A 19,125-nucleotide genomic window follows, 5' to 3' on the forward strand; every position below is an offset into this window, starting at 1 on the left:
TGAACACAGCCTGGCACGGCGCTGGCCAGCAAGCCACCAGCGACCCCTGTGATGTGGGAGCCGCTCTGTGACCCCCGCCCCAAGTCTGAACTCCTGTGGGGGTCACTAGGGAGAAACCCCAGGGAAGACCCTGTCTAGAGTCCCAGACCAGGACGTCCACCCTGAGCTGATGCCCTCTGAGTCGTCTTTTTGGCACCACCAGGGCATTCAAGAACACTGGTGAACTGTCACTTAGCCCACTGGCCGGTCACTGCTGGCTTAAAACCCACCACAGCTTCCTCAGGATGAAGCACATTCGAGGCCCTGCTGCCCCCCCCACCCTCGCCTCAGCCCACTGGCCCCTGCCCCAGCCTCGGCCCACTGGCCCCTGCCCCAGCCTCGGCCCACTGTCGCCCTGCCCCAGCCTCGGCCCACTGTCCCCCTGCCCCAGCCTCGGCCCACTGTCGCCCTGCCCCAGCCTCGGCCCACTGTCCCCCTGCCCCAGCCTCGGCCCACTGTCGCCCTGCCCCAGCCTCGGCCCACTGTCCCCCTGCCCCAGCCTCGGCCCACTGTCGCCCTGCCCCAGCCTCGGCCCACTGTCCCCCTGCCCCAGCCTCGGCCCACTGTCGCCCTGCCCCAGCCTCGGCCCACTGTCCCCCTGCCCCAGCCTCGGCCCACTGTCCCCCTGCCCCAGCCTCGGCCCACTGTCGCCCTGCCCCAGCCTCGGCCCACTGTCGCCCTGCCCCAGCCTCAGACCACTGTCCCCCTGCCCCAGCCTCAGCCCACTGCTGGGCTTCCTTCAGTTCCATGAGGCAAGCTTTCCTCCCCTCAGAGCCTGAGTGTGTGTTTTCCTGCCTAAAAACTCCCAACCCCGACACCCTCCAGACCAGGTCAGAGGCCATCCTGTGCCCTTGTGGTACCATGTGCCTCCCCTTTAGAGCCATGTAGGTCAGTCACCTCTCTCTGTGCCCCCCAATCTCTTCTCTCCAGATGGCTCGAAGTAGGGCCCCCCAGTGCCTGGATGGACGTTGGCCATTCCGCACGTGGTTCTGTCAGGTGACGGGTGGTGACAAAGCCGGTCTGGAAGAGGCTCGGGGAGGAGTTCTGTCAGGGGACAGGACTTCTCACAGGCATCCAGTCACACTGTCTGGGACCCTGAGAAGGCTCTGTGCCCCCAACTTCAATCACACCCTGTTGGCAAGGAGGGTGATGGTGAAGCTAGAATAGCCAATTTTCAGGGAGCTGAGAGCAGAAACCCAATCCACTTCACTTCCTTTCCCAGGCAAGACCCCAGAACCAGGGTTTGTGGAGGTGAGAGGGCCCTGAGTTGAGGAAACAGGCCAGCTGTGATGAAGTTCCCAGCATCTGGAGAGAACGGGAGCCCAAGATGAGAAACAGTTGATTTCTAAAGAAAGGCTGCCAGCCCTGAGTGGCTGGTCTGATAATACAAATCAGCCCCAGAGCCTGGCCTTCTTGCCGAGGGAGAGAGAGGACGCAACACCAGAGGTGACCACTTCCTTTATTGCCTCTGGGCTGGGGTCCTGGGCTGGGGCTCAGAGGTATCTGGGGGGAGCAGGTGACACTGGGCCCAAATTATTGCTACTTGGCAAGGTCACCTTGGGACTTCCCATAGTGCCCTGAGTATGGGTGGGCATGAGCATGCAAATGACATGCAAACCAACCCAGGATCCTGCAGAAGGCTCTGGTGCAGCGGAAGGTGCTGGAAGAGTTGGGAGCCTGCCAGCCCAGGAGGGTGGTGGGGACACCCAGGTCCTTACCCCACACTGCAGACGGATCCGGCCCAGCCTCAGGGCTCGAGGTTTGGTGGGGGGTGGTGTCCCTGAGCATCAGCCCTGGTTCTGCTGCTGGTTGAGGAAGAGCAGAAGCCTGGCCCCAAGGCAGCAGGAAGAAAGCAGGGTACCCACTAGGAAGCCAGACAACCCAAGGCCCACCCGGAGAGGGAAGCGACCTGCTCTGTGTCACACAACAAGGCTGGGACAGAGGGGACCAGAATCCAAGCCTCCTGAGCCAGGCAGAGGCCAGAGTGCCTCAGAGGCTAAAGATTCAAATAAAATACACTGATAAACAGAAAGCAAGCAGCCCAGTCCCTGATCCCTGGGCTGAGAGACTCTCCACCGGCTGGGTCTGGGGGAGGGGGGGCGGGGGGCACCTCTGAGAGCCCAGCCCCAGGTCTAAGAGTGGCCACGTCCTTGGTCTTGGTGCTGAGTTGACCAGTCCAGAAGCTCCAGGGCCTTGGCTTATGCAGGTCAGGCTCAGTTATTATTCATAATCCACCAGGAGGCTAGGGGTCAGAGGTTGAGGATCAGAAGGCATCGGGGGCCCACTGCCACTCCGTACGGCTGTGGAGAGGGTTGGGGGCCACAGCATACCTGGGAAGAACACAGTGGTGAGGGTGTCCGGAGCCCGAAGGTAGTCAATGAGGATGCGCTGGAAGGCCTTACTACGGGCGGAATGCTGGTGCCTGCGGAGGGTCATGGAGTGACCTGAGGCTGGAGCTGGTCCCCCAAAGAGCAAGACCACCTGGTTGAGAGCTCCCCACTCCCTGCCCAGTGCTGCTGTCTGGATTCAGATCCCAGTCCTGCCTCCTGCTGGCTCTGAGCCTCAGCTCCCCCTGAGAACTGGGGACAAGAGCGCGTACCGCAGCAGGACACGCGGAGGATGACCTGAAGCGTAACCCACGGGTCCTGGCACAGGCTGCGGCGCAGTTCACCGAGGGCCTGCCCTCTACCCTGCCCCAGCGCTGCGTTCAGGTCTTCATCCGCCGTCTCATTTGGCTCACAGGAGGGTGGACCTCTTACCACTCTCATTTTGGAAAGGACACCGCTGGGGCTCGGAGGGGATAAGTAACCCTCCCGAAGTCACACAGCCAGGGTATGACAGCGGATGATTTGGACCGCGGCCTGACTCACTCCAGGGCCCATACTCAATAAATTTTAGTTTTCAAACACCATTCATACCTTCTCCAGGAGGCCTCATCCTGCCAGAACTCATATAGGGTGAAAGAGGCGTTGTCCAGCATCTTCTGGGCAGACACACTGTGGGACCAAAGAGATGGCCAGGCCAGGCCCAGGCTACCACCACCATTGCCCACCCAGCCAGGATGTCTAATGGGAGCCCTGGCCCAGGATGCCCAGCCCCCCGGCCCTTTGCCCTACTCACCCCCGCCCCCCCCGACCTTGGCCAGCCCACTAGCCAGCTGGGGACTCACTGCAGGCAATGGCTCTGGGCCCCTGTGAAGTCCACGTAGCAGCACAGGGCGCGGTGGAAATCCTGCAGGGCTTCCTCCGCCACCTGCACCTGCCTCTGGGCCACGAGGATGTGCTAGCAAGACAGGCCACCTGGTCAGCCAGGGTAAGGCAGGGCTCGGCGAGGGACGGGATGTGGCCTTCAGGAAGACCCTGCCCTGCCTGACTTGCACCAGCGCTGGCCTGCCATGAGATCAAGCTCCTGCCCAACCCGGCCCCCGGCATCCCTGACTCCATCCTCCTCTCCCCATGGCCAAGGTCACTGCCTCGATCCAGCCACTGTCCCTCTCTCCTGCAGTATGCCACCATTTCCCCCTCCAACCTCCATCCACGCTGCCCAGACCAGCTTTCAGGGATGCAGATGAGAGAGACTAATGCCCAGAGAGGGGCCGGGACTTATACACGGTCCCACAGCAAGGGCTGGGGCCCGGCGCCTGCCTGACAGGCCTGGGCGACGAGGGCTGGGCCAGCCTGGGAAAAGGGCGTCGGTATAACCCAGAGGCCAAGTGGGCAGCAGGCCCGTGAGTCCCCTCACTTAATGAGCACCTCCTCCTGGCACGATGCCCAGTTGCCTGTCCCTCTCCTGGACTCACCGAGTCAGGCCCCTTGGTAAGCTCCTCTTCGTGCAGAGGTTCCAGCCTGGGGGCCTGTGAGGGACGCAAAGTGTGGGCAGGGCCCCCAGCGTGTCTGGCTCAGGCGGATTCCAGGAAGGTCCTCCCCCTTGGGGCACTGGCCACGTGACCCTCACCTTACACTCGAGCTGGTCGATGAGCTCCTGGAGACGGTTGACCTGGAGCCGCCACCGCATCTCGGCTCCCGAGCTCTGCCCTGGGGTGGGAGACCCATGGCGGGAAGTCTGGCACCGGCCCCGCACGCGGGGAAGCCTCTCAGGGACGGTGGAGGGGTGGGCACCGTGCCCGCCCGGCACCCTCCTCAGCCAGACCTCCCACGCCGCCACAGGCCCACCTGTGTCCGAGGCGGAGGAGCCAGGAGACCAGGTGGGTGACCGACCGATGCTCCGCAGGGCCCTGCGCCCTGCCCGCCGGCTGCCGTGGGGCCTGCTCTGCACCCCCACACTGTCTTCGTCTGACCTAGGGAAGTGGAAGGTCGACCCGCTGCTCCCAGACCCACAGGCCAAGGACTGGGGCCCCAGAACAGGGCCAGGCCTGGGTGGGGCAAAACAGGCTTCCGGGGACGTTGAGACCCAGCCTCAAAGCCAGCCACCCCCTCTCACCCCTTCTTGGCCTCCCTGCCAACAAGAATGTGAGCTCTGGGATACTGGAGCTACGGAATGTGATGGAAGCCGAGGGCCCCGGAATGTGGCGATGGTGACCAGCAGGGCACCTCACATACCGTGGGCCCCGGGCCTGGGCCTCCAGGGTGTCTGACGCCCCTTCCAACGAGCTCTGCAGGGCTTGGAGCTGGCTCACCGTCTCCCGCAGGAGGAAGCGGGTCACAAACTGGTCCACCTTGGAGGCCCGCTCATACTCCTGGGGGCAGAGGGGACATGGTCAGCATTTCCTGGTCTCAAGCACATATTTCTGAACGGGGAGCCACTGCCCTGCCCCCCTACCCCCTGCCCATCAAAGCAACGGAGGCAGCATGAAGAGCAGAGAGCATGCAACGGGAGCAGAACAGTGCTGGGACTGGGAGCGGGGCCTAGACCCTCCTCGTCTGGGCCTGGCCTTCCTTCCTGGGAGGTGTGAGGCCAATTTAACAGGGAGGCATCTGCTGTTTTCTGGGCCCCAAGGCCCCTTCCCTGTTGGGACACCACCTTCAGCCAGTGTGGCCCCAGGTACAGGTAGGCAGGTGAGGGGTAGGGCAGGTCACAGGGCATCCAAAGGCCAGTTTTGACACACGAGGCAAAATGATGGTGTGATGTGGCCCCATACTCACCAGCTGGCCCTAAACTCATAATCTCCGCATGCATTCATTCATTCACTCATCCACACAACAAACATTTACCTTTTCCTAGGAGCTGCAGATACAAGCCTGCCAGTCAGGTCCCTGTCCATACACACACCAGCACTGATCCCTACATCACTAGCCTCCACTCAGCCCCTCCCATCGTGGGCAGAAAGACAAGGCCGACACATGCCAGGCCCTATGCTGCTCATGTGGGATGCTCAGAGACTCTCCAACTACCTTCGCCTCCTTGTGCCTCAGTTTCCTCACCTAGAAAACAGGGATGATAACAGTCATCTCACTGAGGCTGTTGAAAAACTTCAATGAGTTAATTCCGACACAGGACACAGACCAGGATGGGAGTCCTGAGGACCCATGGTCCAGCCAGGGGCTTGCCCACCCTCCACGAGGGTCTCCAGAGGCACCATCCATCGGGGGCTTCATCTGTCCATGACCTGCCTCAGCTCAGCCATCACATGAGCCCTCCTGGGCCAGGCTTATGAGCCGGGAGGCAGGAACAGAATGGGGGCTGAGTCCTCTCACTCTTGGGCCGATGGCCTCTGTCCTGTCTCTCCAAGCCTGGTCTCCAGACTTCCTGGCCATGCTCTGAGCTCCCTGAAATCCTTCCAATAAATTCCCTTTTGAGCACTTAAGATGATCAATCAGTCTCTGTTACTTGCAACCAAAAAACCTGGCTAACGTAACAGTACCCCCTCTGTGCCAGGCCCTGTTCGAAGCAGAATTTCATTTAATCCTCATAGCAACTTACAGGAACCATAATTGGCCCCATTTTGCAGATGAGGAGACTGAGGCCTAGAGCAGTTGATTCCCTTGGCCAAGATCACACAACTGTTAGTGGCAGAGTCGGAATTCAAACCCAGACCACAAAAATTCCTCTCTACTCAACACTAAGCACCTTACAAGCATTGCCTCATTCGTGATTATTAGTCCAGTTTCATAGCTGAGAAACCAAAGCCACAAATCACAGAGTAAACGGAGCAAAGATGTGCCTGTGGGTTCTGGGAGGAGGAGCTTAGAGTCTGGAGCTGGTGAGGTTGACCCATGAGGTCACAATGTGGCCTCCACGGGACAGAGCAGGGGCAGGGTGCCCCAGCCAGAAGGCAGGGCAGAGGCAGCATGGGCTGTGGCCCCCAGTGGTGACCAGCCCTGCCATGGGAAACAACAGTTCTCACAAGAGGACCAAAGTGCCCAAGCAGGCCTGCAAGGGGAGGCTGCCAGATATGGACAAGGCTGGGCAGAAACAGCAGTTCAGCCACCTCAAGCGGAAGAAGCCAAGCGTGAGTGCCAGGGTGCTGGGGGTAGGTAGGAGTCAGGGGTACTTGAACAGGTGGGCAAGAGGGAATGCTGGGAGTCTAGGCCTTGTGGGCCTAAGTCCGAGGGCCATAGAAAGGCTTGGATAACTCCTCCTGAGGATGAGGGTCCCAGGAACCTACGTGGGTGTGGTTGGGCCTAAAAGCCCAGGAGGGAGGGCAGGGATTCAAGAAACCAGGAGACTTGGGAGTCCAGGAGGGTGGGCAGGAAGGGATTCTGCCAATTCCGACAGACGGGTAGAGGGCTCAGCAAGGAGAATCAGCCCTAGTTGGTACCACAGAGGCTATGGGCACAGGGTGTTCTCTTATGCCCCCTTTCCAGCTTCTAGCCATAAAATGTGCTATTCTTCTAGGGTGGGTTAGAGTCTCAGCACCAAGGCTAGGAGGGCAGGCAAAGATCCCATATACGTCGACGGTGCAAGGTTTCGGGAGGTCAACCTAGGGTGGGTTTCCAGAGGGAAGGCAGGGGTCCTGGGCGATGGGACAGGGGGAGACCCACTCCCGCCCCCTGGAAACGTGAAGGGAACTGAGTCCCAGGAGACAGGACCTGGTGGGTAAGGATCCTCAGCAAGAAGACGCGGTGCGCTCTTCCCCCAGGCCAAGATCGTGCTGCTTTTCCCCTTGGACAAGCGGCAGCAGCTAGCCGAGGTGGCGGCGGGCCCCGGCGCGCGGCCTGGGCGGCCAGATGAGGACGCGACGGGCGGCCCGGTGGGCTCTCCGGCGGCGGCGCCCATGCTGCGAGGAGCAGGCGACGGCGCTGATCGGCGCGAGGGCGCACGCGCGCGCGAGATGAAGAAGATCTTGGTCCTGCTGCTGCTGCTGGACGCGCGGCTGCAGGAGGAGGGGCGCTGCGCGGCCGGCGCGCCCGGGGGCGGGGCCACGGTGGCGCCGGGCTGGCAGCGGCTGTACGCGCGCCTGCTGACCGAGAGCGAGGTGGACCGCGAGGCCGACCCCGCCAAGGAGCAGCCGCGCAAGCGGCGCCGCTGCCCTCGCCCGCGGCCCTGAGCGCCCAGCCCGGTCCCCGGCCCCCGGCCCCCGGCCCAATAAAGAGCGCATAGCAACCCTGGCGCCCGCTAGCTCTGTCCGAGGCGGCGCAACACGGAGCTGGGTGGGGGAAACTGAGGCCCAGAGCGAGACAGGGATGAAACGGGAGTATTGATGGCAGAGCAACGGCCACGGCCTGGAGCCAAAACTGTTGGTGCCTTCTCCTTGTGACCCAAGCGACAGAACCCCCACCCCGAGCTGGGGAGGGGCACCCAGCCACAGTGGAGGGAAGCTATTTCCCTCCTCCCCCCAACTGCAGGCCCTGGTCAGAACCTTCAAGGTCTGCAGGCCCAAGGGAGGTGAGTTTGGGCAAACCCCGGCTTGGCCAAGCTAGGAGGAGGGGCCTGCTTCCCACAGAGGCCTAACATCTCCAAATGTTCCCAACATTCACAAGTCCTTAGGCACGGGGAGGGTTCCAGGCAAACAGCCACAACCCTGGAAAGAACTGAGAAGGCCCCACGATCAGCAGGGCTGGGCCTGGGACTCACAGTCTGCCCGTGAGAGCACCCAGGTGGAGACGCTGGGGTCTGTGGGCCTCTGATCCCTCACTCCTGTCCCACTTTGCTTGGTAACCCCCAAGTCACCTCAGTCACTTGTCTCCCAACCTACCCTGTGCCATCCCTTTGCCCACATTGCAGCCAGAGACTTCTTCCAAACCACTTAGCCAGCTGTAGGACAGTTCACTCTCCTCATAAGCCCCCACCGATTCTCCAAGGCCCAAACTTACTGTTGTCATGTGCAGGCCCAGCCCCCAGCCTTAGTCTCTCCCTCTAGGGCTTCTGAGTGACTCCTATCCTCACCCCTGCTCTGGCCATATCGCCACTGTGCCCTCCGATGCAAGGTTCACCTCCCTCACTCACCCAGGAGGGGCCGGCATGCTTTCTGTGAGAAAGATCCAGCTGCTTGTTCTCATTCTCCTGGGTCCCAAACCCAGCTCCAGACCTGAGTGCTGCCCCAGCTCTACCGAACCTGTAGCCAGCCTTCTACTCGTGACGCCTCAGAAAGTCCCAAAGGGGGCAGATGCAGCGGGGGTGAAGGTCCCAGCTTATTAAAGACATAGGCCCAGCTTCTGCTGAAGATGCACTTTCGTTAGTGTCAACACAATTGACGTCCCTTCCATATCCCCCTGCATCAGGCTGGAGGTTGCATGACCCATAGCATCTCTCCAAATGCTTGTAAGAACAAACCCTTTCCTACCATCCATGTGGTTACAATCATGGTAACCATGTTCCTCAATGTGGCCACACATCCTGGCCATATGTGATTGGCCCAGGCTGGTCCTATCAGCCTCCTCCCTGGGACTGTAATTCAGGAGCTGTGAGAGACTGCTACATGAACATGCATAGGCTTAAGCTGGTCTTCGGAAGAATAAAAAAAAAACAATGCAGAGGACAGTACACAACCTGTAGTCAGGACCTACTTCCAGTCTGTTCCCGAAACCTGATTTCATCTTTGCCCTTGGTATCCATAAGACATACAAGATCCTTGGGGCGCCTGGGTGGCTCAGTCGTTAAGCGTCTGCCTTTGGCTCAGGTCATGATCCCAGGGTCCTGGGATGGAGCCCCACATCAGGCTCCCTGCTCAGTGGGAAGCCTGCTTCTCCCTCTCCCACTCCCCCTGCTTGTGTTCCCTCTCTCGCTGTGTCTGTCTCTGTCAGATAAATAAAATCTTCAAAAAAAAAAAAAAAAGATATACAAGATCCTTGTAATAAAATCCCTATTTTAGCTTAAGTTCACCTGAGTAGCTCTCCTACTTGCAACCAAAATGGTCCTAAAGAGAACAGACTCTGCAGAGACAAGTGGCCTAGGAAATTTCCCGTGTGAGGATTAGAACTACCTTTTGGAGGTAGTTCTGAGCCCAGAGAGAAATTAGGACTTGCTCAGGGGCACACAATGAGTTGTCGTCTTCAGAACCGAGTCACAATTCAGGTCCACAAGAGTCCATACATGGAAGCCCCTGAAGGTAGGGTCCCTATGTGGACTGTCTGGGCCTCTCAGGGCTGAGCACAGAGGTCCTCAGAGTGGCTGTAGATCTGTGATTAAGAGCTTTCTCGTCAGCATTGGATTGGGGCAGGGAAGGGGGAGGGTGGTTAGCGGCACATCTAGCCAGAATACATCAGATAATCTGAAGTGGTTTTGGGAGGGAATCAGATTGGTTGTGCTGCGCAGCTGAGGCCAGATCCCCCAATGCCAAAATCACTGCTCTTGGCCTTGTCCCAGGAGAGTAGATGTGTCCAGGGAGTTTTCATGGGTGGAGAGGGCTGTGGGGAAGGAAGCACAGCAGGTACTGAGGACTGAGGTCACAATGAGTCCAATCCAAGTTCTTTTCCTTCCTTCTCTGACCACCCCGTCCCACCTCCACAACCAGTAAAGACTTAAGGCCAGGAGAGAGGTCAGGAGACCGCCGGGGGCTCAAGGACTGGGCTGGACTCCTGGGTCCCCACGGGAGGATATATGTCCGGAGAACATTGCCACAAGGCCCCTTCATTGTTAGAGTTCTGCTGCTCCGGGCAGCTTCTCCTTATTTAGGATTTGATGTGGCCCTCTCATCATCCACCTCCGCCAGGGCTGAGTGAGTGGGCCGCGCCACGGAGGTGAGTCCTCAGAGAGGCGGGTCTGGTGCAAGGTGGAGTCTTGAGCCTGGAGCCACAGGAGGGCAAAGAAGGCCTGAAGCGGCTGAAGCCCGGCAAGAGCGGGAGACTGACCCTTGAGCCGGGGGCGGGGCCTCGGGCCCGTGGGCGGAGCCAAGAGCTGAAAAGGGACGTCCAGTCTGACGCGAAGAGCGGGAGCTCGGGACCAGAGGCTGCAGCCAAGACTTGAGAGCGCGAGTTCTGTGGCCAGAAAGGCCGGGACTTAGGCCTGGGGCCAGAGCCAAGAGCTGAAAGGTGGGCGGAGCCTCAGGCAGGGGGCGGGGCGGAGCCCGGAAAGCCACGGTGGCATCGGTGTCCGAAAGCAGGCGGGTCCGTCGGCCGCCCTCGCTGGGCCGCGTGGCGGTGGTCATAGACCAGGGCTCGGGCTTCATCAAGGCGGGCTTCGCGGGCGAGCGCCAGCCGCGCCTGGTGCTGAAGAGCTCCAGCCTGGTGCCCAGCTGGGACCGGCCGGTGCCGCCGGGGGCACTGGGCGGCGAGCTGATGGGTGGCGTGGCGCGGGCGCACCCCATCAAGCACGGCGTGGTGGTGGACTGGGAGGCACTGGAGGGGCTGTGGGAGCGCCTGCTGGTGGGCGGCCTGCGGGTGTGCCCGGAGCAGTGGCCCGTGCTCGTGAGTGATTCGCCGTCGGCGCCGCCGGCGGGCCGCGACAGGATAGCCGAGCTGCTGTTCGAGGCCTTGGCAGTGCCCGCGTGCCACATGGCCAGCACAGCGTTGTTGGCGCTCTGCTCCACTGGCGCGTTCAGCGGGCTGGCCGTGGAGGCAGGCGCGGGCGTGTGCCACGCCACGCCCATCTATGCGGGCCACGCGTGGCATGAGGCCACGTTCCGGCTGGACGTGGCAGGCAGCACCCTGTCTCGCTACCTGCGGGACCTGCTGGTGGCAGCATGCCCCCACCTACAGCTGCGGGCCCTGCCCCGCAAGGCCATCACACAGCTCAAGAAACGCTGCTGCTATGTGTCACTGGACTTTGAGGGGGACCTTCATAACCCTGACCGCCACCATCCGGTCAGTTTCTGCTTAGGCAAGGGGTGCTCCATCCGTCTCAGCAGCGAGCGCTTCCGCTGCCCAGAACCCATCTTCCAGCCGAGTCTGCTAGGCCAGGCCAGGCCGGGACTGCCCGCACTGGTCTTCCGGGCACTGCAGAAGGTCCCCGCAACGCTCCGGACACGGCTGGCTGGCACCGTGGTGCTGGCCGGTGGCTCCACACTCTTCCCTGGCTTCACCGAGCGCCTGGCAGTGGAGCTGGAGGCGCAGTGCCGGAGGCACGGCTACGGGGCGCTGAGGCCGTGCCTGGTGGCCACGCCTGGGCGTGCCACAGCGGTATGGACAGGCGGCTCCATGGTGGCCTCGCTGCGCTCCTTCCAGTGCCGCTGGATAACCCGGGCCATGTACCAGGAGTGTGGCTCCCGGCTGGTGCACGAAGTGTTCGACTGAGTCACGCTGTCCTGGAGGGGAGGCGCCACGGGGGGGGCTGCGGAGGGCGAGGCTCGGCGGGCTGAGCTACACTGTCAGAGGCACTGAGTTCCAGATAAAAGTCTCAGGTGATCAGAGCTGGTAGAGTCCTCGTGTGCTGATGGGTGGCCCCTAACCCTTCCTGAGCCAGGAGGAGGTGGTCCGGACCTCTAGGGCCCTCACTTCGACCTGCAGTTTGAATCTACCGTAACCAGTGCCAGTTCAGAGAATACCAGTCCAGGTGCCTACCCCCCGGGCCCTGTTTCCATGGCAACAAGGCAGGCAACACCGCCACTTGTGTTCAGGCCACAGATATGGAAACTGTGACGTCAACCCCTCACCCAGTACCGTTTGGATTCCCATCCTATGCCAAGCTTCAAGGGGTGACCCTTTGAAAACGGACAAAATCCCATGTGGAAGCAGCCAGAAAAGGAAGCCCTGTCCTCAGCTGATCGTTGACTCACTGAGGGCCTCAGTTTCCCTTTCTGTAAAAAGTGGGGTCAGGCACAATCCTGGGCCTCCTCCCTGTTCCCTCCGTGCCTCGTTATTAAGAGCTGTGGGACAAAGCGGGGTGGAGACATTTCTTAAACACACAAAGGGAGGGGTGGCTTGTGTTTTCGAAGTCACTATCCAAGAGCCTAGAGTCCTGGCCGTGAGCACTGCTTGTGCTTATACGCACAGGTGGCCACACATGCAAACACTCGGGTGCACACCCAGCCTCACCCACGTCCTTGGGCCAGGCCCGGCCCCCCACCCCCAGGTTCCACACACCAGCGTGGGCCTGTGGCCATGTGTGTGAGCACGCCCCACCTCCCACCCCATCCCTGCTGGGGCCTGGGCGCGATACCCCACAACAGTTAGGCCTCGCCAATAACGGAAACAGCAGCAGCAGCGGCTCTAGGTACTAAGTGGCTTCCGTGTGCCAGGCATAGTTCTGGGTGCTGGAAATAGAGCCGAGAATAAGAAAGACAAAAATCCCTGCCTTCGCTCTCATTGAACGGTCACACCAAATGTATGCAGGTAAGCTCTATTATTATCCCGTTTACAGATGAGAAAACTGAGGCCCAGAGAGAGAAAGGTGCACAGCTAGGAAGCGAGAGAGCCCTGCTTTGAGCCCAAGCCCCGAGCCATGACAGTGGAGGCTCCCACAGCGCAGCAGACACCCCTGCCCTCGTTCCCAGCCTTCCAGCATCAAGCCCTCCACTCACCAGCTTGGTGGTGTCCATGGCAGTGAGCACTGCACAGTTCAGCGACTCCAGGGCAGCCAGCACGGGCCGGTAGACACCCAGGTGTTCTGAGAAATAGTCTGTGGGCAGAGGAGGTGCTCAAAGGTTCCCGGACCACCCCCCACCTGCTCCGTGGCCTCATTTACCCCAACCTGGAATTCCTCTGCAGCCAACCAGGCCTCATATCCTGAGCCAAGCCCATCCTGTTCCATTAGGAGAGGAGGAACAGCCTCTCATCTTGCCCACCTGCCCAGGGGTCCCAGGAGACCGGAGCTCCCGTGGGCCTACTCACCACACAGTCTCTCTGTTTCCAAATTGCTGTGGGGAAAAGGGAAGGCACCCTTCAGTCCCACAGAGGTAAGCCTGGGACCTGGGACCCTGAAGCCAATGCCCCTCCCACTGCCTGCCCAGCTCAGCCTGACGCGGAGGCTACTCCTGCCTCTACCCCAGGTGAAGCGGCTCAGTGGGCCGAGAGGGGCAGCCAGGGTACTACGGAGGGCAAAAATCAGACCCTCTCTTGGCCTCCAAGGGGCTTTCAGGCCCAGGGAGAGAAATGTGGACACAGGCCAGAGAGGAGGGGTCAGAGCTGGGAAGGGGAAGCCAGGTCTGGGGAAGTCCAGAGAAAGCACGGGGTATTACTTGGTAGGTTAGGGAGGGCTTCCCGGAGGAGGCTGCTTTAGTTAGGCCTTGAAGGACAAGGGATTTGATTGGAGTGTCTGGTGGTGCGGAGGTGGCAGCACTGCAGACAAAAGGTCCAGCTCAGGCTCCAGAATAGGGAAGGGCACGGCAGCCTTGAATGCTGACCCCGAGTCTGGAATTATTTCTAAGGAGATGCTGGGGGACAGGGAGGGACAGCTGCGTGTGCATGTGCACGCGTGTGAGGACGCACGGGGAGGAAAGCGTGCCACTGCTGCTAAGGCCTGCAGATGTGGGAACACACACGGGGAGGTAAGTGCGTGTTGGTGCACTTGCATCCACGGGTGGAAGCTGGCAGGGCCCAGCTAGCCTCAGGCATCCTCTGGTCCCTGCAGGAAGCAGGAATGGGGAAGGGGGACACCTGTGGGCTGAACCACGGGCGGTGACTCAGACGTGGCTATTTTGGGGTCCCAGCTGGAAGGAGTGTGATGGACAAGGCTGGAGCCAGGGAGGGGGGTGAGTGGGCGGGTAAAGTTGGCATTGGGCCCTGGCACCTCTCTCCCTATGCAACCCCCCATCCTCCATAAGGAACTGAGGCAGCAGGGGACACAGTGGGGCTGGGATAACCTAGCCTCACATCTACCCACGGCTCACCCAGCCCCTCTCGTACTTACTTGGTGGAGTGCCCATCAATGCCGTTGAACAGCTCCCGCAGCTCCCCAGGGCTGAGAACCCCATCAGCAAAGTAATTCTGGAATTCCTCAAATGAGAGCTTACCATCATCTGGGGGGAGGGGGGGCAGGGAGCAGAGCTGGTATCCCTGACCCCTGCCACCAGATTCAGACCCCCCTAATGACTACTCAGCCAGGTGGAATGGAATTCTGAGCTTGGTGGGGGACCTAGCTGTTGGAGACAAAAGGGTCCTTGGAGATGCCCACTTAAGGCAGCAGGGCCCACTTTCCAGGCACCCAAGAGACAGGGCAGCACACATGTCACATTACATCGGGACTCAATACATGTTTGCCAAGTGAAGACGCAAATGAACAGCCTGGGACACGGCCAGATCATGGCAGGACCTAGACGTCACTTGGAGGACTTGGGGGCTGAGTCTCTGCCGGCCAGCCTGGCTCCAGGCTGCTGTGGACCCACGCCCTTCACAGAGAAGCCACTGGGAGGCAGATGAGATCTTCCTAAGAGTTGGAGCCCCTGCAAGCAGCAGCAGGCTGGCTTAGGAGGGAAGAACCTCCTCTATGCAGGGACCTCGTAACAGTCTAAGCACCGGTGCAATGGCTAAAGACACTGGGGATTTGGCCTGTAAGGTCTGTAAGCAGATGGGGTCGGGGGAGCAGGGCTGGGGGAGGGTCTGGGCCTCCCCAGACAGGACGCTGTGATCCAAATGAGACCACGTGTCCTCATCAGTGAGTTGGGACACGATCCTGTCTCTAGGAGGCTTACACAAAAGGGTCTGAAGACCCCAGACGGAAGTGAGGCCGAGGCTGACTGGCTGCCTCAGCTCAGACCCTCACCCGGCCAATCAGAGCACAGTGGGCTGCTCCAAGTCACCCGTGGGCAGCAACTTGCTTCTGGGCTCCCTTGAGGGCTCCTGCTTTAGCTTTTAAGGTTTTCCCAGACTGGGGTCTGAGACTGCCCAGGACCCAGGGCAGGGGAAGCGGATTCCCTGGACCCAGCATCATCCTGTGCAAGCCCTCCCTGGGTCCAGGTGGCTGGTCATACAGAAAGTCACTGAGCCCTCTAAAGATCTAGGGCCTCATCTCCATCACCCCACCTTTCCAAGCCCCTTACACAGGGAGCCTGGGACAAAGCATCACACAGACCCCGGTTCAAGCCCCACCACTTAAAGGCTGTGTGATTTTAGGCAACCCGCTTCACCTCTCTGGGCTTCTGCTCCTTCATCTGTGAAATGGGGTGAAGAGTTCCCACCTAGCTGGCGGGTGTGGGGGCAACATGAAGTCATATAGAAGAGTTACCCATAACAGTGCCAAGGCACTGTGTGAGAGTACGCCCCCACCTCCGCCTCTGACTAAACCACATTCCCTCCACTCTCCATCCTGCCAAGCTCAACTCCAAACAGCACTCCCTCTGGAAAGGATGCCTTGAGTGATTTTCCTGATTTGGGTCTCCTCAAGAGACTTCTCCATTCTAGGCTGTACCCCCAAACCCCACACTCCCCTGAGCCTCCCTGATGTCTCCCACCCCTCCCTACGCTGTGGACCCAGGGGAAGCCACACTTACCATTCTTGTCTGCTCTGCGGAAAACCTAGAGGACAAAAGGGCATAGATGGGAACTGTGAGCGCTGCCTGGGAGGCAAGAGGCCCCCACCCAACTCATTAGGGCCCCAGCTGGCCAGGCTGCCCCCACCTCGCCTTTCCTCCTGCCCAGCCTGGTCCCAACTCCCTGCCCAGATCAGCCCTGCAGGAGGTTTTCCAACAAGGGGGGCACAGGAAGATCACACAGCAGGTCCCACCACTTGCTCACTTCTCCTGCGGGGAGACCTCCTGGGTCTCCAACAGCCAGGTCCCCCCACCAAGCACCCTCATGGCGGGTGCTGCAGGCCAGCTTCCAGCACCCCCATCTCCCATACCTAGAGTCTATCCTGGATTCTGTCTGATGCATCAGCCCTTGGCACGGTCCCAGCTTGAGGAAGGAGGGGAGATGGGCCCAGTTCCTGGGCCCTTGTCCCAGACCTGAACCCCCCAACTCTGCAGCATGGCCATGGTCCATCCCAGACTCTGCCTGTTCAAGGCTGTTTCCCTGGGTGCTTGTTTAAGACCCTGATATGCGGGCAGTGGCTAGTCCTTTCTTTGTGGATGCCTGGGGTTAACCCTTCCAGGGCTGGGGCTTCCTTTGAGTCTGACTCAGTGTGAAGGCCTTGGGCAGGCTCACATGTATGTGTGTGTGTGCGTGTGTGTGTGTGTGTACGCACATGTGCAAGGGGAAGTGAGTGGCAGAAAGCAAGGGTGGACAGACTGTATTTACAGAGAAGCAGAGATGAAGGGCAACAGAGGCGAAGAGAGAGGAGCAGAGTCAAGACATGTCCAGGGACCAGAGACTCCCAAGTCACCCAAAGCAGCCCAGCAAATGGGAGACCAGCACACCTGGCGAGAAGGGGCAGGCCAAAGCCTGGACAGAGAACGCCTAGCAGGTCCAGCTCCTGAAAGCCACTCCTCTCCAGCTGTTTGCTCTGGGTCAGTGAAGCATTGGCATGAATCTAACCCCTGGCCAGAAACCTGACTCACAGAAGGCCTGCCACTGGCTCAGGGTCACACAGCAGCCCAGTGTGGCCTGACTGGGGCAGATGGAGATGGTGGGGAGGGGTGCGACACTAGGAGTGAGGACATCTGGGGCCACACCCTAGCATACATCTGCCTCCATGTGTGATCGTGGATATATTCTGAACTCGTCGGGCCTTGGTTTTTCCATCTGGGAAGTGGGACAGACAGGTCCCTTCCATCCAGGAGGACTGTGGTCAAGGTGCTGAGTCACTAGGGACAGCAGGGAAGGGAAAGGAGCACCGTCTTCCCCACAGGCAGAGACCTCTGAAAGTCGGGGCATGAGTGGGCCAGGATGGCGCTGAGCACTAGGGTGAAAGGGGGTAAGGGGCTCAGGGCAGGGACTGAGGCCCGGCTAGGCTGCTCCATGTTGGCTTCCCCAGGGGGCTGCAAGCCCACCTGCCACCCACAGGAGGGATGTATAGACCACTGCGGGCAATCCTGACCAACTGTGGGACCCCATGGCCCCTGGGTCAGATCTGAGGGACTCTTGGGATCAGCACTGGGTCAGAAGTCAGGAGGCTGTTTATTCTTCCAGGCTCCCCTGCCTGGGTCAGCCCAGCCTAGGGTTGCCATAGAGGGGACTGCTCCTGTGATCGAGGGTTAACCGTCCCCACTGCATCAGACACATAGATGGGGTGAACTTGGGGGTGGGGGGACAGCAGGGGCAGTGACACCGAACCAGGAGACAAGGAGACAGAGAATGGACACAATGGAAACGATGAGGGAGAACGGAGACAGCAGGGTCAGAGAGAGACAGCGAGAAGCAGAGACCCAGGGACCGAAGCAGGGGCCCAAACAGACCTGGAGGGAGAGACATGCACACAGAGACGCAGAGTCGGGGGCAAGCAGAGACAGCGAGAGACAGAGCCCAGCGAGACACCGGGAGAGAGAGGACAGAGCTGGAGAGACAGAGACAACCCCAGGGCCAGAGGGCCCGCGCCCCCCGCCCGCGCCCCACTCACGTCCTGGAAGAGCGCGTGTCCGGCGGGCCCGGCGGCGGCAGGCAGGGGCGCAGGGGGCCGCCGGGGCTCGGGCGCGGGCGGCCGGATCAGGCACACGGTGAGCAGCCCCGCACACGCCATGGCGCCGCCACCCACTCGGCAACGGCTCGCTCGGCTGCGGCTCCCGCTTCTGGACGCCGCCGCCGCCGCCGCCGCCGCCTCGGACTTGGGGAGCCGCCCGCCCATTGGCGCCGGCGCGGACGCCCATGGCCCCGCCCCCCGCGCGACTCCACCCCCCCGCTCCCCGCCCCCCGCCCAGACGGCCACGGAGGCGCCCCCCCTCCCCCCGCCGAGGGCCTCGCTTTCCCGACGGGAAAAGCCAACTCCAGCCTTCAGGTGGGCAGGAGCTACACATAGTAGAACTCCAACACCTTTCGCCTCCGCGGTTCTGCTACCAGAGTCTCCCGGAGGGTTGGCAACTGTGGAGTCAGGAACCACCCGGGGGTCATTTCCAGCTCGGACTGGCTGTGCGCGTGCCTGGCGGCTTGGGAGTGCTACACAGCCGGGGACAGAATGGAAGGGGTCGCACCACGTGCCCACCAAGGGCAGGTCCCACACCGCTGTAGGGTCAACAGAGCAAACTGTGGTACAACAGAGTGAGAGTACCTGAGACCTGCAAGGGACTTCACCTCTGAGCGTCTGTATCTTTTTCTGCAAAATGGGGGTAGAGACCATAAAGGATGATTGTGGGGACTCACCTACTGACTGTAAAGGGCTTAGAATAGGAACTGGCTCAGAGAAAGCTCACCTAGGGGTTAAACAGGTCTGTGTGGACTGCCTCCCAACCCCCCTCGACTCCCCCTTTCAAACCGAATTCAGCCCTCTCTCTCCCCGCCATTCTGGCTCTTCATCTTCCACACAGCAGCCAAAGGGAACTTTTAAAATACAAAACAGGATGTCATTGCTATCTCAGACTCACCAGTGAGTCTGAACTTCTCTCTACTCTGGCCCTCACCTCAGGACTCCACACTGGCTTCTCTCAGGTCCTCTGTGCCCTGCTCCCTCCTGCCCCAGGGCCTTTGTCCACATTGCCCTGTCTGCTAGGTGTGTTCATATTTTCCTCCTCTGTTAACTCTATCCCACAGGTCTCAGCTCAAGCATCACCTCTTCCAGGAAGCCCTCTGATTTTCTCATTGGTCTAATAAATCTCCTCCAGACGACCCTGAGAGGCCCAGGAGGGAACATGTGTCCCCAGAACCTAAAAGAACCTGACACAGAATCATCCTGTTGTAATTATTTGTTGCAGGTTTACAAATGCCCAGAAACATCTGGAAGGAACACAGCAATCAGAGTGGCCTCTCTGGGACTCTGGGGAAAGGAGGGGAGTTCGCTTACTACTTC

General features: G+C 60.3%; 3 protein-coding genes across 3 annotated transcripts; 2 read left to right on the plus strand and 1 right to left on the minus strand.

The window, feature by feature from the left end:
- Window positions 1–1,481: 1,481 nt before the first annotated feature.
- On the minus strand, window positions 1,482–17,945 carry NECAB3 (N-terminal EF-hand calcium binding protein 3). The gene is made up of 13 exons (XM_036079488.2): window positions 17,746–17,945; window positions 15,743–15,767; window positions 14,164–14,272; window positions 13,146–13,171; window positions 12,836–12,933; window positions 4,599–4,735; window positions 4,212–4,336; window positions 3,994–4,073; window positions 3,839–3,892; window positions 3,209–3,321; window positions 2,958–3,035; window positions 2,370–2,461; window positions 1,482–2,281 (listed from the first exon to the last, which is right to left on the minus strand). Exons 1-13 carry the CDS (start codon window positions 17,863–17,865, stop codon window positions 2,253–2,255), a joined length of 1,086 nt encoding a protein of 361 aa, XP_035935381.1. The 5' UTR covers window positions 17,866–17,945; the 3' UTR covers window positions 1,482–2,252.
- On the plus strand, window positions 5,071–8,947 carry C10H20orf144 (chromosome 10 C20orf144 homolog). Its single transcript, XM_036079490.2, has 2 exons — window positions 5,071–6,448; window positions 7,079–8,947. The coding sequence occupies exons 1-2, from the start codon at window positions 6,224–6,226 to the stop codon at window positions 7,484–7,486; spliced, it is 633 nt and encodes a 210-aa protein (XP_035935383.1). The 5' UTR covers window positions 5,071–6,223; the 3' UTR covers window positions 7,487–8,947.
- ACTL10 (actin like 10) lies at window positions 10,872–11,609 on the plus strand. The gene has a single exon (XM_036079479.2). The coding sequence runs from the start codon at window positions 10,872–10,874 to the stop codon at window positions 11,607–11,609; it is 738 nt and encodes a 245-aa protein (XP_035935372.2).
- Window positions 17,946–19,125: the final 1,180 nt, after the last annotated feature.

This window comes from Halichoerus grypus, chromosome 10, assembly GCF_964656455.1.
Source record: "Halichoerus grypus chromosome 10, mHalGry1.hap1.1, whole genome shotgun sequence".
NCBI lineage: Eukaryota > Metazoa > Chordata > Mammalia > Carnivora > Phocidae > Halichoerus > Halichoerus grypus.

What these genes read in the sequence shown, in the direction of transcription:
- C10H20orf144 (XM_036079490.2), top strand. Translation starts at nt 6,224, where the DNA reads ATGTGGCCTCCACGGGACAGAGCAGGGGCAGGGTGCCCCAGCCAGAAG. An exon ending in TCAAGCGGAAGAAGCCAAGC is followed by an intron (nt 6,449 to 7,078) that starts GTGAGTGCCAGG and finishes CTCTTCCCCCAG; the next exon opens with GCCAAGATCGTGCTGCTTTT.
- ACTL10 (XM_036079479.2), top strand. Translation starts at nt 10,872, where the DNA reads ATGGCCAGCACAGCGTTGTTGGCGCTCTGCTCCACTGGCGCGTTCAGC.
- NECAB3 (XM_036079488.2), bottom strand. Translation starts at nt 17,865, where the DNA reads ATGGCGTGTGCGGGGCTGCTCACCGTGTGCCTGATCCGGCCGCCCGCG. An exon ending in CTCCTCCGCCTCGGACACAG is followed by an intron (nt 4,074 to 4,211) that starts GTGGGCCTGTGG and finishes CTCCCACCCCAG; the next exon opens with GGCAGAGCTCGGGAGCCGAG. An exon ending in GCCCAGAGCCATTGCCTGCA is followed by an intron (nt 3,036 to 3,208) that starts GTGAGTCCCCAG and finishes TTGGTCCCACAG; the next exon opens with TGTGTCTGCCCAGAAGATGC.